General features: G+C 53.4%; 3 protein-coding genes across 3 annotated transcripts; 2 read left to right on the top strand and 1 right to left on the bottom strand.

The window, feature by feature from the left end:
• Positions 1 to 796: 796 nt before the first annotated feature.
• Positions 797 to 16159, top strand: VOLCADRAFT_99335 (uncharacterized protein; the record flags this gene model as incomplete). Its single annotated transcript, XM_002958085.1, has 24 exons — positions 797 to 904; positions 1540 to 1597; positions 1987 to 2286; positions 2995 to 3039; positions 3519 to 3852; positions 4413 to 4576; positions 4912 to 5128; positions 5664 to 5878; positions 6453 to 6607; positions 7887 to 8122; positions 8331 to 8490; positions 8899 to 9084; positions 9488 to 9587; positions 9937 to 10109; positions 10578 to 10624; positions 11168 to 11320; positions 12138 to 12369; positions 12739 to 12926; positions 13888 to 14036; positions 14411 to 14466; positions 14888 to 15010; positions 15379 to 15554; positions 15648 to 16086; positions 16139 to 16159. The coding sequence occupies 24 exons, from the start codon at positions 797 to 799 to the stop codon at positions 16157 to 16159; spliced, it is 4035 nt and encodes a 1344-aa protein (XP_002958131.1).
• Positions 16160 to 16293: 134 nt separating this feature from the next.
• Positions 16294 to 17385, top strand: VOLCADRAFT_99336 (uncharacterized protein; the record flags this gene model as incomplete). The annotated part of the gene is made up of 1 exon (XM_002958086.1): positions 16294 to 17385. One exon carries the CDS (start codon positions 16294 to 16296, stop codon positions 17383 to 17385), a length of 1092 nt encoding a protein of 363 aa, XP_002958132.1.
• A 605-nt stretch (positions 17386 to 17990) lies between these two features.
• VOLCADRAFT_121683 (uncharacterized protein) lies at positions 17991 to 20299 on the bottom strand. The gene is made up of 4 exons (XM_002958115.1): positions 19992 to 20299; positions 19545 to 19659; positions 18585 to 18757; positions 17991 to 18197 (listed from the first exon to the last, which is right to left on the bottom strand). The coding sequence occupies exons 1-4, from the start codon at positions 20151 to 20153 to the stop codon at positions 18039 to 18041; spliced, it is 609 nt and encodes a 202-aa protein (XP_002958161.1). The 5' UTR covers positions 20154 to 20299; the 3' UTR covers positions 17991 to 18038.
• Between the last annotated feature and the right edge of the window lie 295 nt (positions 20300 to 20594).

Raw genomic sequence — 20594 nt, forward strand, 5'->3', positions numbered from 1 at the left:
ATTTCTAATGCTGGATGATCCTAGAGGATTCTAGTGGGTGTCAGCCCCGGTAGACTACTCCTTGACATCTGAACCTTCACGATGGCGCAGCAGTTACCCTGCCTTCCGTTTACGACAAATTAGTCAAGCCTCGATTATCTGAGCAATACGGTTACGAAGAGAGTCACAAGCATTGGATTAAAGGAAAAGATTGGTTACCTGAAATCCTTGATCCTCATATGTAATCCCGCTGTCGCACCTTTGGGCCTGTACGGCTGTTAGGAAAGAATAAGAACCGAAGCGATACAGCATCAGATGAAATACCTTTTCTAATGTAGTCGTCCGCATCTAAGCGTGCCTCAGCTGCAACAAATTATAATCTGCTGCGTTACCTCGTGCCTCGTTGTGGAACAGCAAACGCAGGTGCCTTCCTGATAACTTATCATGTATCTTTTGCGTTAGGTAAAAGTTTTACCTTACCGTCAATGCTTGCTACCCGGTTCATCGGCCAATTGCAGCTGGAGTTCTGCGGTTGGTTGTACCAGTACGCGATAAAAGTTACAACGGCATGTATGGCGCAGATGGCGGTCACAATGGAGCCCAGCCGCGTCAATTATACCACGGAACAGTGAGCACCAGTCCATTTACGCTCATGGGAAAGTGAATCCACTTGCCTTCATCCAAGCCGGACACATCATTATTGTTGCTGCGCTGCTGCAACTGCATGAGGTGCAGCAGCTTAAACTTGACGTGGGCGTCTCCTAATCAAGGCTTGCTCACCAGCAGCAGCATGGGAAGCCAGAAGCTCAAAAATTTAATGAAAACGCTCCTGTACGGCTCGCAAATGGCCGTCCTTGTGCTGCTGCTGGTTTTTCGCCTTCTACCCAACGTCCAAAGCGCTGCTCGGAGTGGAGGGACCTTCAAGGTAGCTAAGTTCAGAGGCCAGCAGGCATCCACAAGCGGGGAGGAAGGAATGGGGCACATAATGCAATGACGATGCATGACGGCTGACGGCAACTAGCAAGTGTATTCGAGGACCATTAACACAGTCATGTATCATTAAGCAGACCAGCAGCGATGCCAGGGTTGGAAGTTGCTATCGGTCACCAGTGTTCTTCCATCTCCCAGAAATACCTCCGCCTATCCGTGACCCCATCCAGCCCATGCCAGCCTCCCAAAACTGTCGACTGGCTCTTATGGTTGGATGTTCTACTAACGTGCCCTCCGGCACACCGTTCCAGATGCCATCTGTCGCACGCCTTGGAGTGCGCACCTCACCGTGGTGCAAGATGACTAAGCAGCCGGCGGATAATTCAGCTGTTCTATTAGCTGCTAACCAGGCTGACAGATCTGTTCTACACATGCACCCACATAGATTCGTACCAGCAATCTTAAGATTTTGAGTGTACTTCCACAAGAAGCGGCCATTCTGGCGGCCGGCTGTTTCCATACATGAAAATACGATATACCTCGCTGCCGCGCATGCAAGCCTCAAGGAACTCTGTTGTTCCCTCCCCCTGCCCCCAATACCTGCCCTGCCCTGCACCACCTCTCACGTAGGCTGGTGTGGCAGCCAGTCTTACGGGAAAGTTCTCTGAATGGCGGGACGCAGTGAACGGTAAGACTGCACATGATGAGGCTCCCGGGTGCCTTGCAGCAGCTCATCCTGCAATCATGACGACAATTGCAGCTTACCGCAAAACTAAAATCAAAAAAATATTGTTGCCGCGGATCCATAAGAATCATCGGTGCACCTCACACATAACATAACGCAAGAAGAGTTCGGGCGGTGAGCAAGAAAAATATGCCTTTTCAACACACACAAGGACTGTCTGGCAGCAGACAGCGTTCTAGATCGACCGGCCCATTGAGCGATGTCCCTGGTTTGGGGCCGTGTCCGAGCCGTGCCATCGATCACAACCCCCCCAATCGCGCCCTAACCAGGGGAATAACTTTCCAAACCGAACCCAGGCTACACGCCTTGCTGACCACCAAATTTATTTGCAGGTTACAAATTATGGGCCGATGCTGTGGCGGCTGCTGGAGGGATCGCCGTGCGGGACAAAAACGGCACGACCTACACGTACGGCATTGATTTGGTAGTACTTGACGACAACAGTACGGCACAGGGCCATGTTGCCGCGGTGGACGCGCTGCTCAACATCCACAAGGTGCATTTCGTCCTGGGGGCGTCCCTGATCTTCACGGAGGTCGAGACGGAGCGGGCGAACAAAGTCGGGCGGCTCAGCATCCAGTGCTGCGCTGGCACCTCCAGCATCTACTCACGGGACCAGAAGAACGTGTTCGGTGGGTAGTAATGCGCACATGAATGGACCTGGTCCAAGAATTTGCATTTGCTTTTGCCACAGATTAAGACCCGGCCGTGCTGCCAGGTACACACGTACCGGGTACATACGTACGCATGCTCGCATGCGAGCAACAGCTGACACTTGCTAACCTAGATGCCGACGCCGCCGCGCGGGCTGGCCAATTTGGAACTCCAGTTGCACTGTTGCCCGCGCTGTTGTAATTGTAGTGGGTCCAGGATCGCCCCATGGTGCGTGTGTTAGCTTCATTCTGTTTGTTAATCTGCTTCGATGTGGGTAGCAAGTTGTAGCAGGTAATACGCAGCAGCGCAGTAGGGCTCTTCCTTCCGCACGCAGCCGCGCGACCAAGCGTCCTACGAAGTTTTTACTTGCCACCCAATATGTAGTAGCTGGCCGCTGAAAAGGCCTCTTCAGATGCTGGCAGAGCACTGCAGCGCGTATTGATAGACGATATCTGTGCGGTACTATCTACTCTCTACAGCTGCCACACAACAATACCAAGAAGGATAGCGTCTCGGCACTGCCAGCTCTTCCAGCCCCTCCCTTGCAGTATTGCGAACCAGTGCCTGCGCGTCGTGTATGTCGGAACTGGAGGGAATTGGCATGCGCGATTTTGCAAATCGAATGTGTGTCAGCTGCGTGATATATCTGCGTGTAACTCTCATCATAATGCGATGCTCGTGCGCAGGAATATCGGTTGACAATGCCCTCTACACGTCGGAGCTAATCACTGGTGAGCCAATCGTTACTAGCGAGTACACCGAACGTTGTTAGCCAGCCAACGCATCCTAGGTAGCAACGAATAGCTGTATAAACTGATCGACCCATAGGTAAGAACGAAGTACGACCTTGCTGCATGTACCCTAAGTTTGATCTCCCGACTACACACGTCCCTGCATGTTCATGTTTGTCCGTCTGTCCATCTGTCCGTTGGATCTCGGGCAAGCTAAAATCAACCCCTTCCCCTCCAACACCGACGCACGGCTGGGAAGCACCACTAGGTCAGGAAAGGCACTCTGGCGAGACTCGAAGTTCAGTTCTACTTCTTTCCCAAACGCATGCGCACAGCAGGAAGCCCACTGGCCGGCTAAAGTTCGCAAAAGGCCGGTACCAAACCAACTCGCACTGCTACCGGTTCGCTGCACCAAAACATCTGTCTGTCTGTCTGTCCGTCTGTCTGTCTGCGTGTCTGTCTATGAAACCATTTATCAGAATTCCGCTCCAAAGATCTCTACAAGCTGGCTGTCATCTACCGAGACGACGTGTTAGAGCTTCGGAGCGCCTGCGAGGGGGTAGTGTCGCAGGCCCAAACACAGCTGCTTACCGTGGTCTTGGAGCTGCATTACTCCGATAGCAGTGGCGGCAGCAACACCACCACCTCCCCCGACCAGCAGCTGGCGGCCCTCATGGACACGCTGGCAGATTCCTCCGCAGAGGCGCTCATCATGTGTGCACTGCAGGATGAGAGCAACACCGCGGCCACGATGATCGACCAGAGACGCAAGCCGCTGAAGGCGATCGTGTTTATGGGCGGTGCGTACAACAGGTATGTCATAACAAGAGTTACCCGCCGTGTAAACCTTTTGTTCATCCATAAATCACGACCTGATTTAGGTCAGGTAGGGACCGTCCCTACCTATTATACCTTCTATCCAAAAGCGATATTGGACACAAGGAAACAGCAGCAAGCTGCTTCTACGCATTAACTCAATCTCACCTGATTACGTGCCATTCGTATGCAAACGGCGGAGATAGATGTGAATGTTTAGGGGCGGTAGTTTGGCTTGCGACTATATATTCACCGCGATGTGTGGGCGCTCGGACGGCTCGTGCGAGGATCAAGCACTTGCAACTTCTGGCTAGCTGGCCTAATTCAAGCAGCAGCATGCTATGTCGCGTTAAAGCCTCAAACAAGGATCTATCTGAATTGTATACCAGTAGCCAGTACCAGTGGCAAGCAAGCAACTAGATAGCTTCGATAGGGGCATGCCTTCCGTGCACTCATCATGTTATCATGTCGTACCTTCTTGCCTGTATGTGCCAACACTTGCCAACGTATCACACATGCATGCATGGATGGATGGATGCATGGATGGATGGATGCAGGCGCTGGAATGACCGCCTGGGCAACCTCTCGGTGGGCGTGCTGTCCTTTGCTCATTGGGCACCTGATCTCATCAACCGCAAAGACAACTTTTGGGGCGATTCAAAGTCGTACGCGGGGAAATATCAGAACGCATTCAACGACACTGCTACGCACATCGCAGCAGGTCGGTAAATATGTCACGTACGTACGGTACGTACGACAGCCATGCACACATATGATGCATATTCGGCACCCGGCGTATGCGTGGTACGCATTTTGTTCAGTGCAAATAGTGGCAAGCCCGGTCTTTTGCACACATACTTGCTAACTCTATGCGCACTGCAACATCAAGCGTTATACCTGCGGTGGGAGTGGGGCACGCACGGTGCTGGACCGTTTGGTGGGCTTGCTTTGGAACGGGCGGGAGACAAGAGTAGCGAAGAAGCGAAGTTGCGAAGCGAGTTGCGAAAAAACAACTAAAGAAACGATGGCACAACGATGGCGTTGCTGCATGCGCAGCCGCCTCTGCCACTGGGTACGTGCTGCAAACGGTGCTCTCGGAAGTGTTTCGGAGCTGCGACTTGAGCCCCGAGGCCCTGGCGGATCCCTCCGTGCTGCTCTTCACCCCGGGTGCTATCGCTTGCTCTGACACCAACAACCGGGGGCACGACCGGCTGCTGGCGGCTCTGTCCACTGCCAACATGGACACGTTTTATGGCGCTGTCAACTTTGACAGGTGGGTAGGCACGTATGAAGCTTGAGCAGATACCTTGTTTGCACTATATGTGCGCTTCAACGGAAGTTCTACTGCTGCTACTACGGGTTGGAAGACATCTGGCAATGCAGGCGAGACCAATGCCGGCGGGATACAGCAGGCGGGGAAAGACGCACTGATGCTCAGTCCACATTGTGCAAAGGCTTGTGGACTCCACAAGCCTTTGGCCGGCGGGCCGTGAGTTGTGCACCTTCCTGGGTCAGGTCTATACACATTCCGTCGTCCTCCTGACGCCCGTCCGCCGCGCATCCAGCTACCCGGCGCGCGTGTGTGTTCGGATGTCTGTACCTGCTGGATTCGCGCGTGTTATTATGTACGTACTGTTCGTTCAGGTAGAAGATAGAACTACTGCTGTTGCGTGCGTTCCCGTAAGTATGACAGCATAGGAGTTAGTTGCCTCGCCTGAACAGTTCCAGCCGTGCTGTTGCCAGTGCGTGTAATAATTTTCGCTGTTGTGGGCCGACCCTGCTTCCTGACTCCTTACGCCTAATCGCAGATTTCGGCAGAACCATGGATACAGTCCCGTCATACTGCAGACGTATGAGATTTCGGAGAGCCTTATGCGAGCGTACAAGCCCTCTGTGGTGCTCCCTCTTTCTGCGGCCACTCGACCGCTGCTTCTGCCGCAGCCCAACCGCTACGCTCTGACGTGCCAGCCAGGAACCCATAGAGGAGAGGACGACTTCCAGCCTTGCATCGAGTGCAGGCCCGGTCAGTGGGGTTGGTTTATGTTTGGTACTTGCGTGCTCACTTGCGTACGTGGGAACCGAAAGGGGTGACGACCTGGGCGATAGATGTATGCTGGTTTATGCACTGCACCAAATGCGTTAAGGATGATGGGAAACGTGATGGTTTGTATCTAAGGATGAGGTAACTTTTTGCTGCTACCTACCTGCCTGCCTACCTGCCTACCTAACTACCTACCTAACTACCTACCTACCTGCCTACCTACCTACCTACCTACCTACCTACCTACCTGCCTACCTACCTACCTACCTACCTGCCTACCTACCTACCTACCTACCTACCTACCTACCTACCTACCTACCTACCTACCTACCCACCTGCCTACCTACCTACTATTCACCTGCTGCTGTCTATCAAAGCATGGGCGCGTGTGCATTTTCCTGCTCACATGCATTGTTATATTTGGCGTGTGAGTGCTTGCTTGGGGACTGCAATTCCCACTACTGATTTGCAATGGATTGAAATACAAATCCGCGTGACCAACTGCTTGCCGAACTGCATGCGTAACCGCCTAACCGCCTAACCGTCATAACTGCAGGTCAGTTCCAAGAGTTCCCCGGGCGAACCAGCTGTGAGCTGTGCCCCAAGGACCATTTCGCTAACGCCTCCGCCATGCCCGTGTGCCTGGCTTGCCCGTACAACACGTTGACCATTCAGCGAGGGTCCACAAACCTCACTGAGTGCCTCTGCAAGGTGTGTATACACATACGTATGTGTGCATGTATGTATGTATGCGGGGAGCGAAGAAAAGAAAGCTGCTCAGTCGTACGCAGTTATACGCAAGCAGCTGACTGTTGTAGAGTTCGGACGACACAACCATATAATGGGGGCATCGAAAGATACCGATTGAGACAAGTGTCTTGAATTATAGTCATCAGTGACTCCACTTGGCCTCACGCCGATAAGAATCCCCAGTACGACTGGGCGGCGCCGTATCCAGAAGCCATAGTTCGCAGGAACTACTCTCGCTCGGTCAGACGAAACTGGGACGCAGGTCCCAGCTTTACGTAGGTAAAACCCCCGCCCATACGCAGGTATGGACTTCCGCAGCAGTGCGGCATTAAGGTGGCGGACGACTAACAGTAGTCGCTTTAGCCGCCGCAGCTAACAGTAGCCGCAATTAAACTAGTAGCAGTATTAGTTAAAACCTGTAATCACCGACCGCGGAATTGGCGGGTGTTAGTTAGTAATATTGAAGTTCGGTAAATCGGAGTGGACGAGATAACCACCGACAGTTAGGATTCGGCGCCCAAACCGTTGCAGAAAACCTTTACAGGATACAACACTGACATGAGGCTGTGCATTTTCCTGCCGTGTCCTGGTGTTGCCGTACGATTCGCTTTACTTTAGTCGCTATGCACCATTCTTCGAGGTTCTTCAACAGCAAACTAGCGGTCAAGTCAAGCAGCCCGTAACATGTCCTGACCACAGGGCGTAGCCAGCCTTTCACTCCGTAGCCTTTCACTCCTCCCACCCACCCAACCCGAACCCCCGAAACAGCTGTAGACCTGCAGCTCAGTCGTGCGTGGCAGATCTCCATGCAACGCGCCTCAATTAACCGCAATTTCGCACTTAACGCACTTTCGCTAAGCACGTCACCCATTACATCAGTTACCTACTAGAAACGCACGGCAAGCCAGTTTACCAGACCAGCCCAATAACTCGGCACTGTGCGCCCCCACAGTAAGCAATACAGCCGGGCAGTACAACGAAGAAACATGCAAGATGTATGCTCCTGGGATAAGTAGTTATGCCGTATTTACAGTGGTAGGAATCCATCGTCCACTCGCACAACAGCAACATATAGCAACATATATATGTTACTACACAGGGCACACATCGTCGTAGGTCACATGCATCCAAGCAGATCACCCTTCCACGCGAGCCAAACTGCAAATGAACATACCCACGCAGCCTACCGTGTCTGTCTGCCATGCTCTCGCTGTTTCCCTCCTTTGCGACTCGCTTGCAGCTGGGCTACTACAACAGTGCGGGCCTTCCGGGCCTGCCTTGCGAGCCCTGTCCAGCAAATGCGCTGTGCGAGGGAGGTACGAGCCTGCCCGTACCCCTGCCTGGCTTCTACGCGGATCGCCGGGCTCCCTTTCAGATGTATCGCTGCAACCCTGCTAGCGTTTGCACGGGAAACTTCACTTGCCAGACGGGATACCGGGGCCGGATGTGCTACGCATGCGGCAAGGGCTACTTCCGGTGCGTGTGCTTGCACGTTTGGCCGTTGGGTTTGGAACATGAATAGGGAATAACACGGTTTGGCACGCACGGTCGCCTGTATGGGTGCGTCGTACGCCTGTAATAAGTAGCGGGCGTTCAGCCCATTTCATGCATGAAGCTAACTAACCCATCCCCACATGTTGGAACTGCCGCCGTACCTGCCTTTCTTCCGATGCCATGTACGCAGGTTCCTAGGGAACTGCGTACCCTGCCCGCGCAACAAATCAAATGTGCTGGGCTATCTGATTATTCTTGCCTCCTTGTGGATCTTGATCAACGTGTGGTTTGCGCGGGCTGTGGAGAACCTCATGGTCATCGTGAACTTCTGCCAGTTGATGTCGATCGTCGTGAGCTTCTCCCTCAACTGGCCGTCCAAGGTATTGGGGTAGTTGATAAGAAGCCCTCGTGCATAACGTTATTATTCGTACCCAAGTAACATCCACCTTTAATAAAAGCCTAGCCGTGCGCCGTCGAGCAGATTGTTGTGTGCCACCCGGCCTCCACATGGCAACTCTCGACACCAGGCACCGAACCCTCCGAATAATATCTAGGTCTGTCTCGTGCTCCAAAGCCGTTGGAGTAGATACGGCGCAAGGGCTACCTAATACGTCATCTGAGCTGAGAAACACAGCCGAAGGGTGGAACACCAGCCGGGTCATGAGAACCTAAATGTAACGACCTGTTTGTGTGATTGGTGCGTGTGCCTGCTGTGCATGTATATGTATGTGCTGCAAATGTGCTTCATGCGCTAACAGCTGTATCAGGTAATGAGTCTATCGAGCATTCTGTCCTTCGAAATCGATTCCCTGGAGCCCACCTGCCTGGTCCCCGAGTGGGGTTTCGCGCACAACCTGGTCGTACAGCTGCTACTGCCGCTGATCATGACGCTGCTGGTGGGGATTTGGATTGGCGCCACTTACCTGATATATCGTTTCCAGCAGGTACGGCATGATTCGAACTGTACGGCATACACATACGGCAACTGTTTACCGGCGCAAACGTTTGGCAAACTTGAACATGGAAAGGAATGGGCCCTAAAGTATCTGGCTACTGACGCACAGGCGTACGAACGTACATACGGTGATATGCATCTCCGTGCGCCCCACATATACGTACACCAACACATCTAGTGTAGTAGCTGATACACAGTACGACACACAGTACGGCACACGTATCGACTACAAAGACGAAGCGCTTGACCAGCATCTCGAGAGGCCTTTTCAGCGGCCATCTACTACACCAAGGTAGCAGAATTATCAGTTTTCATTTGCGACAAACAACTCTTCTCCATCCCTGCATTCATACACATAACCAATGGTTACACATGCCACATCATATTCGCAGGCCCGCCTGTCACGCTCGGCTAGGCAAGCCGCGAGTATGCAGCGAGCCCATTCGGCGCCGTGGAAGCAGGTGTTGTGGGATATGCTGGATATTCCTACTGGTGCGTGTGTTTAAGTACCGGGTGCAAAATGCATACCATGATCATGGAGGTATATAATAAAGCTACTTTGGCTTGCTGAAAAGAGGAGTTGCGTAGCTTGTTTCTATTGCAGCAAGGACCAGGGGATGCAGACTTACACACAAAGGTAAAGTCACTCTTAGCTTGGGTATCATGTCCATACGCAATTGTCCAACTGCTGCATGGCTGCTGGGATGAGGCATGCTTGTACGTAACGCTGCATGGCCTGTTGCCGAAAGTTGTATGCCGGTTGTATGGTTTGCCATGTACACTTCGCTGGGTGCTGCATGCAGCATACCGACCCTCTCGCCACATACATACATTTGTACAGACCGCCGTGAGCTCCAAAGCATGTACTTGGAGCGTTGGGCCGTTCCCCTGAACTTCCTTAACATCGGGTTCCTGGTGCAACTCAAGTATAACCTGAATACGTTCAGCTGTACGACAATTAACGGTGTAAAGTACATGTCGGCGTCGCCAAACGATGAGTGCTACACGCGCAAGGTAGGCAGGTAGATGCCACAAGCGAATCCTTGTTGCTTTTGCATACACAGCAAAGCTTGCGGATACGTGATATGCATGCCGATTTGATAGCGAGTAAGACGTTTCCAGGTTTCGGAGCCCTCTCGGCACGTACTTACATCCACATACGGTTCGCCAGACATCCTCCTGCTCGGCGGCTTATTAGTCACTTTAAAACAATAACCCATCGGCCCATCGTGACATATAATTGCTTGCCCCTTGTTGCATATTTTGGCGTCAAATAATGCATGATACCGTTTTATCATGCGCTTGCGTGTCCGTGCACCTGCTTGCCCACTCGTGGTCCTCAAACCCACGCACGCACTTTTGACGTATGCCAGCCGCACTACAGGGAGTAGTAACACAAGCGTCGAACATTCCCGCGTTACATGCCGCCTTGCTTTGCTTTGGACTTTCTTGTGCATGTCTCCCTGCATGTATGTACGGCAGCACTGGAACCTGATGATGCTTGGCTTGTCAGGCGTGGTCGTCTACAAGTAAGCCATTAACAAAAGCCCCCTATATATGTCCACGATGATGAGCACGATCGCCTGTTGTTCGTTGCGCGCGTACATGCATTCCGAGCAGCGGTGTGGAAGGCGACCAATCAGGCTAGGTAGGTAGATAGATAGCTGATGCGCCTGGCTGCTGGTGGTTAGATGGGCTCTGGTGATGGTGGATCTGGTTGCGTGTTTTGGCGAGTGTTCCACTGTCAGAGGCCCTTGCAGCTGTACATGCTGTAGGGCATTGAGCACCCGCGAGCGGGGCCAGGCAACCCTTCCATAGGTACATACCTTGGTAACTTGGATTAAAGGATCCCCCCACTTTGCCGCTTTTTTTGTTAATTCCTCCCTATTATCCACCCAACCATCTGAAAAGCTTGTTGATAAAAATGCGTCCCAAGTGATTGGGATTGTCGCCGGCCAAGCTAATCGTATCTTTGCTACCTGCACATGAACGCTGCATGACTAGGTGAACATCCTGTTACGGTATATATATGCTGCATGATTGACGGTTTCTACGCCTTTTTATGTACGCAGCTTCGGGTTCATCTGCTTGTACGCCCACGTCATGCGGCAGGTACGTAAGTACCGTGCCCTGGGAGATAGGCGCCCGCTACTCCTGTACGGCTGGATGTACGAGCGGTACGAGGCACAGTTCTGCTGGTACGAAACCGTCAACATCTTCCAGAGGTGAGACGGGAAATTGCGAGGACACGATTCCTAACGCCCGACCGGCTGGCCTATCTGTGTTGGTTGACGAATAACAAGTTAGTCTTCCCTTTACTGCACTAATCAAGTGCTGGTAAGCAGGATCACCCACAGAACCTATGGCATAAAATTTAACCGACCGGTTAGCTATAACCCGACCGGTCGCTTCAGTACGGGAACTGACATTTCGAGATAACGACCCGGTAACCGACTGGTCACCTTACCGGTCGGTTACCTTACCAACGGTAACCTAACTGACCGGTATCGAGCTCTTCATTAAGACTACTTCTGGGCCGAGTCGCGTATGAATGGCTGACGAGCATTGGATCCTAAAACTGTTTTGTGAACTTGTTCCAAGTTTTGAAAATCACTTCTGTACGGCGTATGTTAAAATCAAACCTAAAGATGCTTACATGGGCAGTCTGGTTAGGAGAAATTTCATCTGTCAGCGTGCATCAGCCAGCACAGTAGCACGCAGCAGACCGGTCTAGTGCAACAAGGAGAAGCAGAATGGCGTGTCGTGTTCCAACCATGTACCTGCTGCAGCCGGGGGTTCCCGCAGGTGGTTCAGATGCCCCCGCTGTTAGGTCCGGCCAAATATTTATGCGGACATACATACGGCTTTATCTCTTGCATAATGCATACTTACATTAATTGTTGCATGCTCTCTTCCTGTATGGCATGGAAATGAAGGCTGCAACACCAGCGGATGTCCCCCCACGGCAACACAAGGGTTGATGAAATGGATAAGCACTCGCAGACACGTTTCCTTCCATAACAAACTCTGCCGCGCCTTCAGGATCACTTTCGTGCTGGTGGCGTTGTTTTCCAACGACCCGGCACTGCAAGCCTTGCTGTGCATGGTCATCAGTGTTGCCGTTCTCCTCTTGGATGTCCGTACATCCGCGTACATGGACAAGCGCATCTACATGCTACAAGCCATCATCGACGGCGTCATGGGCGCCTTATTGGTGGCTGGGCTGCTGTTTTACAATCCACTCAGCGAGCCCTCTGTCGCGCGAGGCGTAGAGGTATGCGAATGGTTATTTCATCTCGAGGCGACCATGTATTATAAAGTACAGGACAGTGTAAATTTATACTTCTGTACGTAAGCATGGTGCGCAAAAGGCATCAGTTTGCGCACGGTTTGCAGCTTCCGTGCAAACGACCTGCCATGCCCGTCGTTGCATCCCCCCAGTGCTTCGCCCTCGACCGGTCGCTTGCGTGCTGCAGTGGCTGCGGCTGCGACTGGGCCAGCCGCCACCACCAATTATTAACATATTACTATTGATACAATATATCAAAAGCACGTACAGCTGGTAGTCGATTGACACCTCCGGGGCATCTTCCATGCCCTTGCGCCTCCCTGCTATATGTGCAATTACGTAATATGCATGTAGTTTTTGTTGTTCAGCGCCGTCATCGTGGCCTTCGCGAGTGCCGTGGTGTCGATCATCGAGGCACTGGCCACACGGTTCATCATCATGTGGCTGATGTCCAAACACAGGCCCATTGCCGCTAAGATTGGACAGCGGGTAAAGGGCTACAGACACGTATACCACATCTTTGGGCCCATCTTCCTCATCAAGTGAGGTGCAAGGGCGAAAGCGGGGGGGAATACACGCGATGCAGGTTCATACTGATGTAGTTCCATCCCCAGCTACCGCACGGGGGGAACCTGAACGCCACGATGCAGTGTTGGGTTGTGGTTAGCACTGCCGCCGGTTTGTTTGCTGCTTGGGTCCAGTGCTGTAACGGCATTCATTCTCCGATTATCTGTTCGTCAAGCTGGCAAAAAGAGATCGTGCTGATTACTTATTGAGTAAAGGTGCGCATCTCCCTGCTTGAGCCCTCGCACGCTTGAGACAGACCCCACAAGCTCGGAGTGAGCGAGCGATGAATGCCATACCGACGCAAATATTTACTTTACCTCGCTCACCTGCCTTACCTTCGTATCACTAATGATCCTTGGGGATAGATCCGCTGTAACAGAATTCCTTACCTCACACTAGCTCGCATGCGCAATGATGACTGTTAACAATGTATGGCGACGCGCCGAACCCCCTCGGATCCAATAGCTGCTCTCACAATTTACTTATATTTGAGTTGCCGGTCATCCTCCAACAAAATGATGAATTGTTCTTTCACTTTCCTCGTCGCGGGTCGTAAAGGTGGCTGCGGCGTTGCTCGGCTTCTGAATGGCTGGAATGGCACCGACTGTGAGTATGTATGGCTTTAATTAACCCTTACAATCCCACGTATATCTCACGCGTACAAGCGTGCGTAGTGAATTCAATTACGATGCGGTACCTTACAAGGGATCTCACTGTTCAGTCCACATGTCCACCGGAGTCGTCCGTACATGCTTCGCTGTCGTGCTTTGTACGGCTATATGCAAAACCTACGCACATATAGACGTACCATGGTCAGTAGGTGCGGGTATGCTGGAAGAGTTGTAGAACCTTCTGCACTTAATCCCTAGGTAAATGCATCCGAGCCTGAGTGACGGCGATGACATGAAATGCATGTATCGATGTACACGCGCCCAGATGTGCGGTGCTCGTCGACTACGTACACCCAACCTCCGATGTGTCGTACTTATCACTCAAGAAGTCCGGACGTTTCTGGCGGTACCTGCTCGGCAACTTCCCCGAGATCATCGGTGAGGGGTTTGAGATGTACAGCGCGTGCAGTGATGGTGAGAGCCCTGGCTGGTACACATTGCTACTGGTACGCGAATCCTTGCATGCTTGGTTGCTTGCCCGCTTGGTGATTAGATACAAAAGCTTACGCAGATGCCGCGTTGCCTCACTCTGCGCTTTGCTCGAATGAATTTCGTTTCAGTGGTTTTCTATCTCTTGTGCGTCCCGGCAATATGTCTGGCCCTGCCTAAAAGTGAACCCCCGCTCGCTCTGCGTGCCGACCGTCGATGACTTGCCAAAGCTGTTCACTCACATATTTTGTCGATTTTATCAATGGGCATATTTTCGTCGCGACAAGCGTTTCCGCTCCCTAGCTAGCGGCTGGGGCCCTGGCCCCTACCTCCCGCTGTATACCCTGCGTACCCTGCAGACTACCTGGTTTCGGTGCAAGAGGAACAGAGAGAACAATTCAACAGCTTCATCGAGGTACGATGCTTCGTTCCTGTTACTTAATTAGGACCTGGGCGCTGAATCTTCCGTACACAGTACGGCAGCATGTGACAGTAACTCTGGGAGCAGGGAGCAGCGGTGCATGTGGCCAGATTGGAGGGATTTATTCCCGTACACGGTACTCCGCCGGCCTCGACTTCGCGCAAGGCATGTGCAAAGCATTTTTGTAAGGATAAACCATTGTGTTTCAGAAGCCCTTGGCATTTCTGGAGTGCTTTGAGCGTAGTAAACCTAGCTGCTGGCTCAACACGGCTACCACCCGGCTGTTGCTACCCATGGATTGCCCTGGGGTGCTGTACATGGTCCATAGGATCAGGAATGGCCCTTCAGGTCTCCATCCAGCTGCTTTAGCATATGCCTTACTCCTGCTATGCGTGGCCCATGTTATGTACGGCAGGTCATGTACGACCATTTCTTCGACACGAAAGACGAGCACCAGCACCAGGTCTATTACTACATTCATGACAAGTTCAAAGCCCCGTTTGCCCAGTGGCTCAGCAGTTGTGAAGACGACGACCGGGTGTTCTGTCAGCAGGCGAGTAGGACTACTGGCTGATCTTGCAAATTTTGTGTATGGGATTCGCTAACATGTCCCGAACTCAGACCCCCTATTGGTACATCGGCCATCATGTGTTCGATTGGGCCAGAAGCTTCCCACTCTGTAACAACATTACAGCAATAATTTACATCGGCCATCATGATGTGCCTGATGAATCTGATGTGCCTGGCGTGTCTGCATTTGCATCTGCCTGATGGCCTTCGCGACGTGCCATAACGGCCACGCATGTTGCCCGGCAATGTCTGTCCGGCATTCCGTCCATCCCTTCATCATGTTCCATCCACGCCGTCCTGCCTCCTCCCACCGCCAACATCCTCATTGGTCATCAGGTCATGAGATCCGCCTTGGAGAAGGCCAAGGGCGTCAAGGCCGCGTCCGAGCTCTCAGCGGCGATGAACCGCTCCAAAAAGATAGCCAGCGCCGTTACCGTGCTGGCCGCCATCGACAAATTTAAGCGCGGAGGCGGCAACGCAGGCGGCGCCGCAGGACGCACGTTCGCGACCTCGTCAGTGTCTGCTTTATCCGCAACACCCGCGTCCCCCGCACGCACATTCATTTCGGGACCCTCCACCCGTGCTTCCATACTTGGCAACACCAGCGTGCGCTTCCAGAACCTGCCGGATCTCGATACCATCGCGCGGGTGTCTACGGGCGGTGCACTGTCAACATCATCGTCTGTGACTGCCGCCTTCAGCGCAAACTCAGCCTGTAGTGGTGGCGGTCCTGCCGCCGGGGTCAAGTCCCTGCTGAGGGTGGAGAGCAGCCTTGCAGGGGACTCCGCGGGCGCGTCCGAGTCGGGCACATGCAGCCATACACCTCCGCGACCGACACCGTTGCTAACTGCTTCGCCTGTCGGTAGCAAATCCGCCTTCGCTAGTCTGGCCGGGGCATCGACAATGGTGGCGGCGGCGGACGATGGCAAGAAACCGCCGCCGCCGCCGCCTTTACCGTTACCGCCGCCGCCGCCACTGGACAGCTCCACAGGCTACATCGATCGCTACGAGGGCCCTATGCCGTCTCTGCACCCGGGAACGCGTGTAAGCGGGTCGCCATGCAGCGCCTTGTCCACCTCACCTCCGTGCATTGAAGATCCCCTCGACAGCAGCCTGAAACCGACCTTGCGTGTTTTCATAACAAATATGGGTACAAAGGACAGCGGTGTGTCGAAATCATTAAGCAGCCTCGGCAGGGATGATGTCATGATCGTACAAGGCAGACAGGCTGCATCGGTAACGACACCCACAATGGCTGTTGCGGCGGCGGCGGCGGCAGCAGCAGCAGCAGCAGCAGAAGCGAGCAGCTTCCAGCAGAACTGCGGAACCGCCGCCGTGTCGGACGTGCGTGTAACGGAGTCACGTCAAGGGCGGGCGGCGGTGGAAGTGGAAGCGGCGGCTGTCGTTAACACCGCTGAAGCAGCCCTTGATAATGACTGCGATATGACTGACGACTCAGAGCGCATTCCTAGTTCACACGGTCAAGCTGTTCCTTTTCTCCAGGAGCAGCAGGCGGCGACGGTTTTGGCGACCAGTGGCCTTCGTTGTGTCAGTAACTCGGAACTGGAGGCAGCCACACAAACCTGGTCGGCCCTCGGCGCCGAGGATGATGGCGCGGCAATCCCGGTGACATGCTGGGCCGCTGGGGCGCCCGTCCACATTATCAGAGGTAGCGGCAGGGCTGGCGGCGGCGGCGGCGGGGATGCTGCTTGCGGTTCCTCAGCGTACGGCAGCAGTGGTACCAGCAGCAGCAACAACAGTCTGCGGCGGCCGCTGTCCACCACGTCCCCATCCACAACCATCCTGCCGCCCCACTTGCTCCAGAACCATCCGAGTAATAAGGCCGTCAAGAGTAAAGATCTCGTCCTCCACCTTTCCCAAGACAATCCCAGTCCAGAGATAGATGAAGACAGCAGTAGCAGCAGAAGCAGCACTAGGGACCTGGTGCTTGACCTTGGTGACAAAACTAATCCAGAAATGGTGGAGGTCGAGGATTTCGTCCATAAGGACGCTGATGATACTGAACTGGCTGCGGCCGTGGGTGGCTGCCGGCTCCGCCGCACGGCTACGCAACTACTGCGGCCGCCATCGGTGGCTCTTGGTGGCGGCAGCCCAGATAGCCTCCAAGACCTGGACCTTGCGGACGGCGTGGATGTGCCCGGGGCGGACTCATCGGGTTCACCCCTGGTGCTGGCGCTGTTGCCCGTGCCGCGGGCTCTGATGTCGACGCCGAGTCGGGGCTCCAAGGACTTTGCCGACTATCACCACCATCACGAGCAGCAACAGCAGTCGCAGCAGCAGCCTTCCGTGCGAATGTCACGCTTGGGGCCAAAGCAGCAGTAGCAGCAGTATTGCATAGCTTTGAGCAATCGATATGAGCCACGGCCTCGGATTCTGCACATGGTTGCCTTCCTGGTTCGAATTTAGAACTGCGACACCTCCACAAAGGTTGAGCATAGCTTCAATTGTGACTTCACATGCATCGACTTATTTTCAAGGCAGATGAACTGAATGTTACAATTTGGGACAGTGCAAACCATAGATGCCAGGGAAGGAATTTCCGATACGGGGGAGGGCATCTTGAGAAACCCTAACCTTCAAAGTGGGAAAAGTCATATGAGCACCCTCACGACTTACCGAGACCTATGTACGGAACCTGTTCGCAATAGCCCGCGTTTCCAAGGCTCTACTGTTTCAGTCTTGCTGTCTTCTTGCTCTGTTATTTCGTTAAACCCGCGGAACTAACTCGCTTACCGCTTGGGGTAATAGCTCTTTCGGTAAATTACTGTCCTCACGCACATGCTAATCCGACGCTCATTACAGCTATAGCAGAGTGAGGGAGCCCTCCCCAAACCCAGCAGAAATTCGCCAAATGAAAACCAAAACCAAAATCCGGACCAGCAATCCAAATTTTAGGATCATGAAGGTTGAAGACTACCGTACAGATTGAAGTACGTCCAGGAAATCGTTAAAAAACCAATCAGTCGATCAATCAATCAATCCATCACGGAGATCATGTCGCGGAAGGCGTCCTTGGGCATTTTGACGTCCACCAGCGCCCCCGCGTCGTCTCGCGCCTGCACCCGCTGCGCAATCGCCTCCCAGTCCCCGCCCGCGAATAGAGACCCAACCACGTAGTCGTCGGTCAAGTCGATCTGCGGACCAGAAAGTGCCAGCCGCGGTCAAATATCGGCCCCGTGGACAGCTAATACTACTTATTGCTCGACTAGTCGACTTTCTGTTCGGTTTGGTTCGTTGATGGAGGTTATTAGTGGTTGCAACGACAATTCAAACAAGTCACAAAACAGCACCTCGGAAACAAAATGAGATATTCCTGATACGATGAAAATACGTTTTGTAGCCGTAGTCGACTGCACGTTTTTTAAATATGCCTTCCTTTTTCTCGCTTACCGGAGTCCGTGAATACTAAAGAGTTATGCAAAGTCTCCTCGCTTCCAAAGTCCTAATTGCCCAGGGTTCGCATTTGGCGTCCCGTCCCATCACCACTTAGCAGCACCATTATATCATCGCCACATCATCACCTGCTGGATGTTGTTGTAGGTGATGAAATACACGCCGTCTCGAGGGTCCCGCAGCAGCAGGGTGCCCGGCAGCTTGGCGTCTAGCCGCACCTCCCACCAGCTACCCCGCCCATCGCGAACGAACACGTGACCGTCATAGTCCCGACGGAAATGCAGCTCCCGCCGCAACTCGTCTGCATTCAACATGCGACATGAGCATGCACAAGAAACAGCGAGTCACTTCCTTTATCGGCTTTCTCTTTCTCTCAGATCAAATCACCCCCAGCAGTGCCGGTCCTGTCTCTCCCCAGCGCTCCCACGCTGCCATGGATTCATAAGTCCACGAGTTGCAGGGGAAGGAAGCAAGGGGGACGACACCAAGTTGTGGCCCTAAAAAAACCTACACGTACAACACGTACTTTGCACAAACAGACTTCGTCAAGCAGAAGAGTAGATGACGTGGCCACGTACGCGCACCTCCACTTGTAGGTGTGTATGTATGTGTGGGACAGGGGGGGGTCATATCTTCACCCTGCGGCCGCTACCCGGCAGACCCTGCCTTCCCCGGTATTTCGGGGCACCCTCATCCAATCACCCTGGCCGACTTCTCAGAGGATCGCTTAGGTTCAGCACCAACCACCGGCATCCAACGGATTCTGCCGGATCAACTCCATTCTTGGTCAGCTCGCAAGTTAGCTTTATCCCAGGTCACCACCGTCCATGAACTAGGGGCACTTTGCCTTCCACCATCGGAAGGATTTTCGACCCTAACAGGTCTCGATCCCGGGATCCCCCGGGGACGTGGTCTGTGCCTTACCAGTGGTACCTGACCTAAGCATATATATGTTTATATACATGTTTATATACATGTATGTATGTATGTATGCATGCATGTATGCTTTATCGCTCGGGTAACAGGCTTCCACAGGAACACGCTGCTGGACTCACCCACATCCGCACGCTCCGCCGCTGACAACCCACCGCTCTCGCCGCCACCGCTACGGGAGCCCGCCAGGAAGCCCACGACGCCCCCGACCGCCGCCGCTGCTCCGAAACCACCAAACCGCTGCAACAGGCTCCGCCGCGTAAAGCTGCCCTAGGGTAAGGAACGAACGAACGAGCGACGGAACAGTGAGCGCCCCAAGGGCCGGGACCGGGACAGGGCCCGCAGGAGCAGCGAGTTGGTAGGTCGTGGGGCAGGACGCCGAGGCGCGGAATGAAGGGAAAGATAAAGCACTGGGGGTATATGGCAAAACAAGTAAGCCAAATAAGAAAACATGTTCTGGGGGAAGTGAGGGTGGGGGCCATGTCAGGTGGTAAGGTGCAACGGCGCGGAAAACAGCTGATCTGCATGTGGATAGAGGTGGCCCGCAAGGAGTACGTTGGGCTAGGGTGTAATGGTTTCGGAGTCAAGGGCTTTTGGCCTACCGGTCCCGGAGGCGGAGGTGGGGGTGGAGGCTGTGGCGGCATCCCTGCCTCTGTTTGGTACGCAGCTCTACACCGCACGGTGCGTCTGAGCGCGAGCGGACGTGTAACTGACGGCAAACACTGACGCCACGCGCAACCTGACGTCCCTGTGAGAGTTGCCATTACGATGGAAATGAATCACTATGGCGGTAGTTAGGTTGTGCTTCGCTGTGAGGGCGACTCCGAATGGAAATTGAAAATTTATAAATGAGTCGCGAAGGAATGAATGAAAGGGCAACAGCGAGTTACAGCAAGATCTAGACTATTTATCACAAAGACGGTGAAAGGTAAAGTTGGACGCAAAGACTTGGCAGGGTCAATCCACTGATGTCGGTTGGTGGCGAGCCGCCACCGTACTCGTCTGATAAGTTGTGCAGTAACTCTTTCAGTATTACGAATTGCAAATTTTCCTTACGATCTCGCGCTGTATTGGGTTGGTGGGCTACAATACAGCGTTCGAACCACGGACCAGTACCATGGCAACAGTGCGTTCACGCAGCTTTGCGTAGCACTCTGACCCGAATCTGCCTTAATTCTGAACATTTTCCAATTGTAGACATATTC

This window comes from Volvox carteri (genome assembly GCF_000143455.1).
Source record: "Volvox carteri f. nagariensis unplaced genomic scaffold VOLCAscaffold_86, whole genome shotgun sequence".
In the NCBI taxonomy this organism is placed as follows: Eukaryota; Viridiplantae; Chlorophyta; class Chlorophyceae; order Chlamydomonadales; family Volvocaceae; genus Volvox; species Volvox carteri.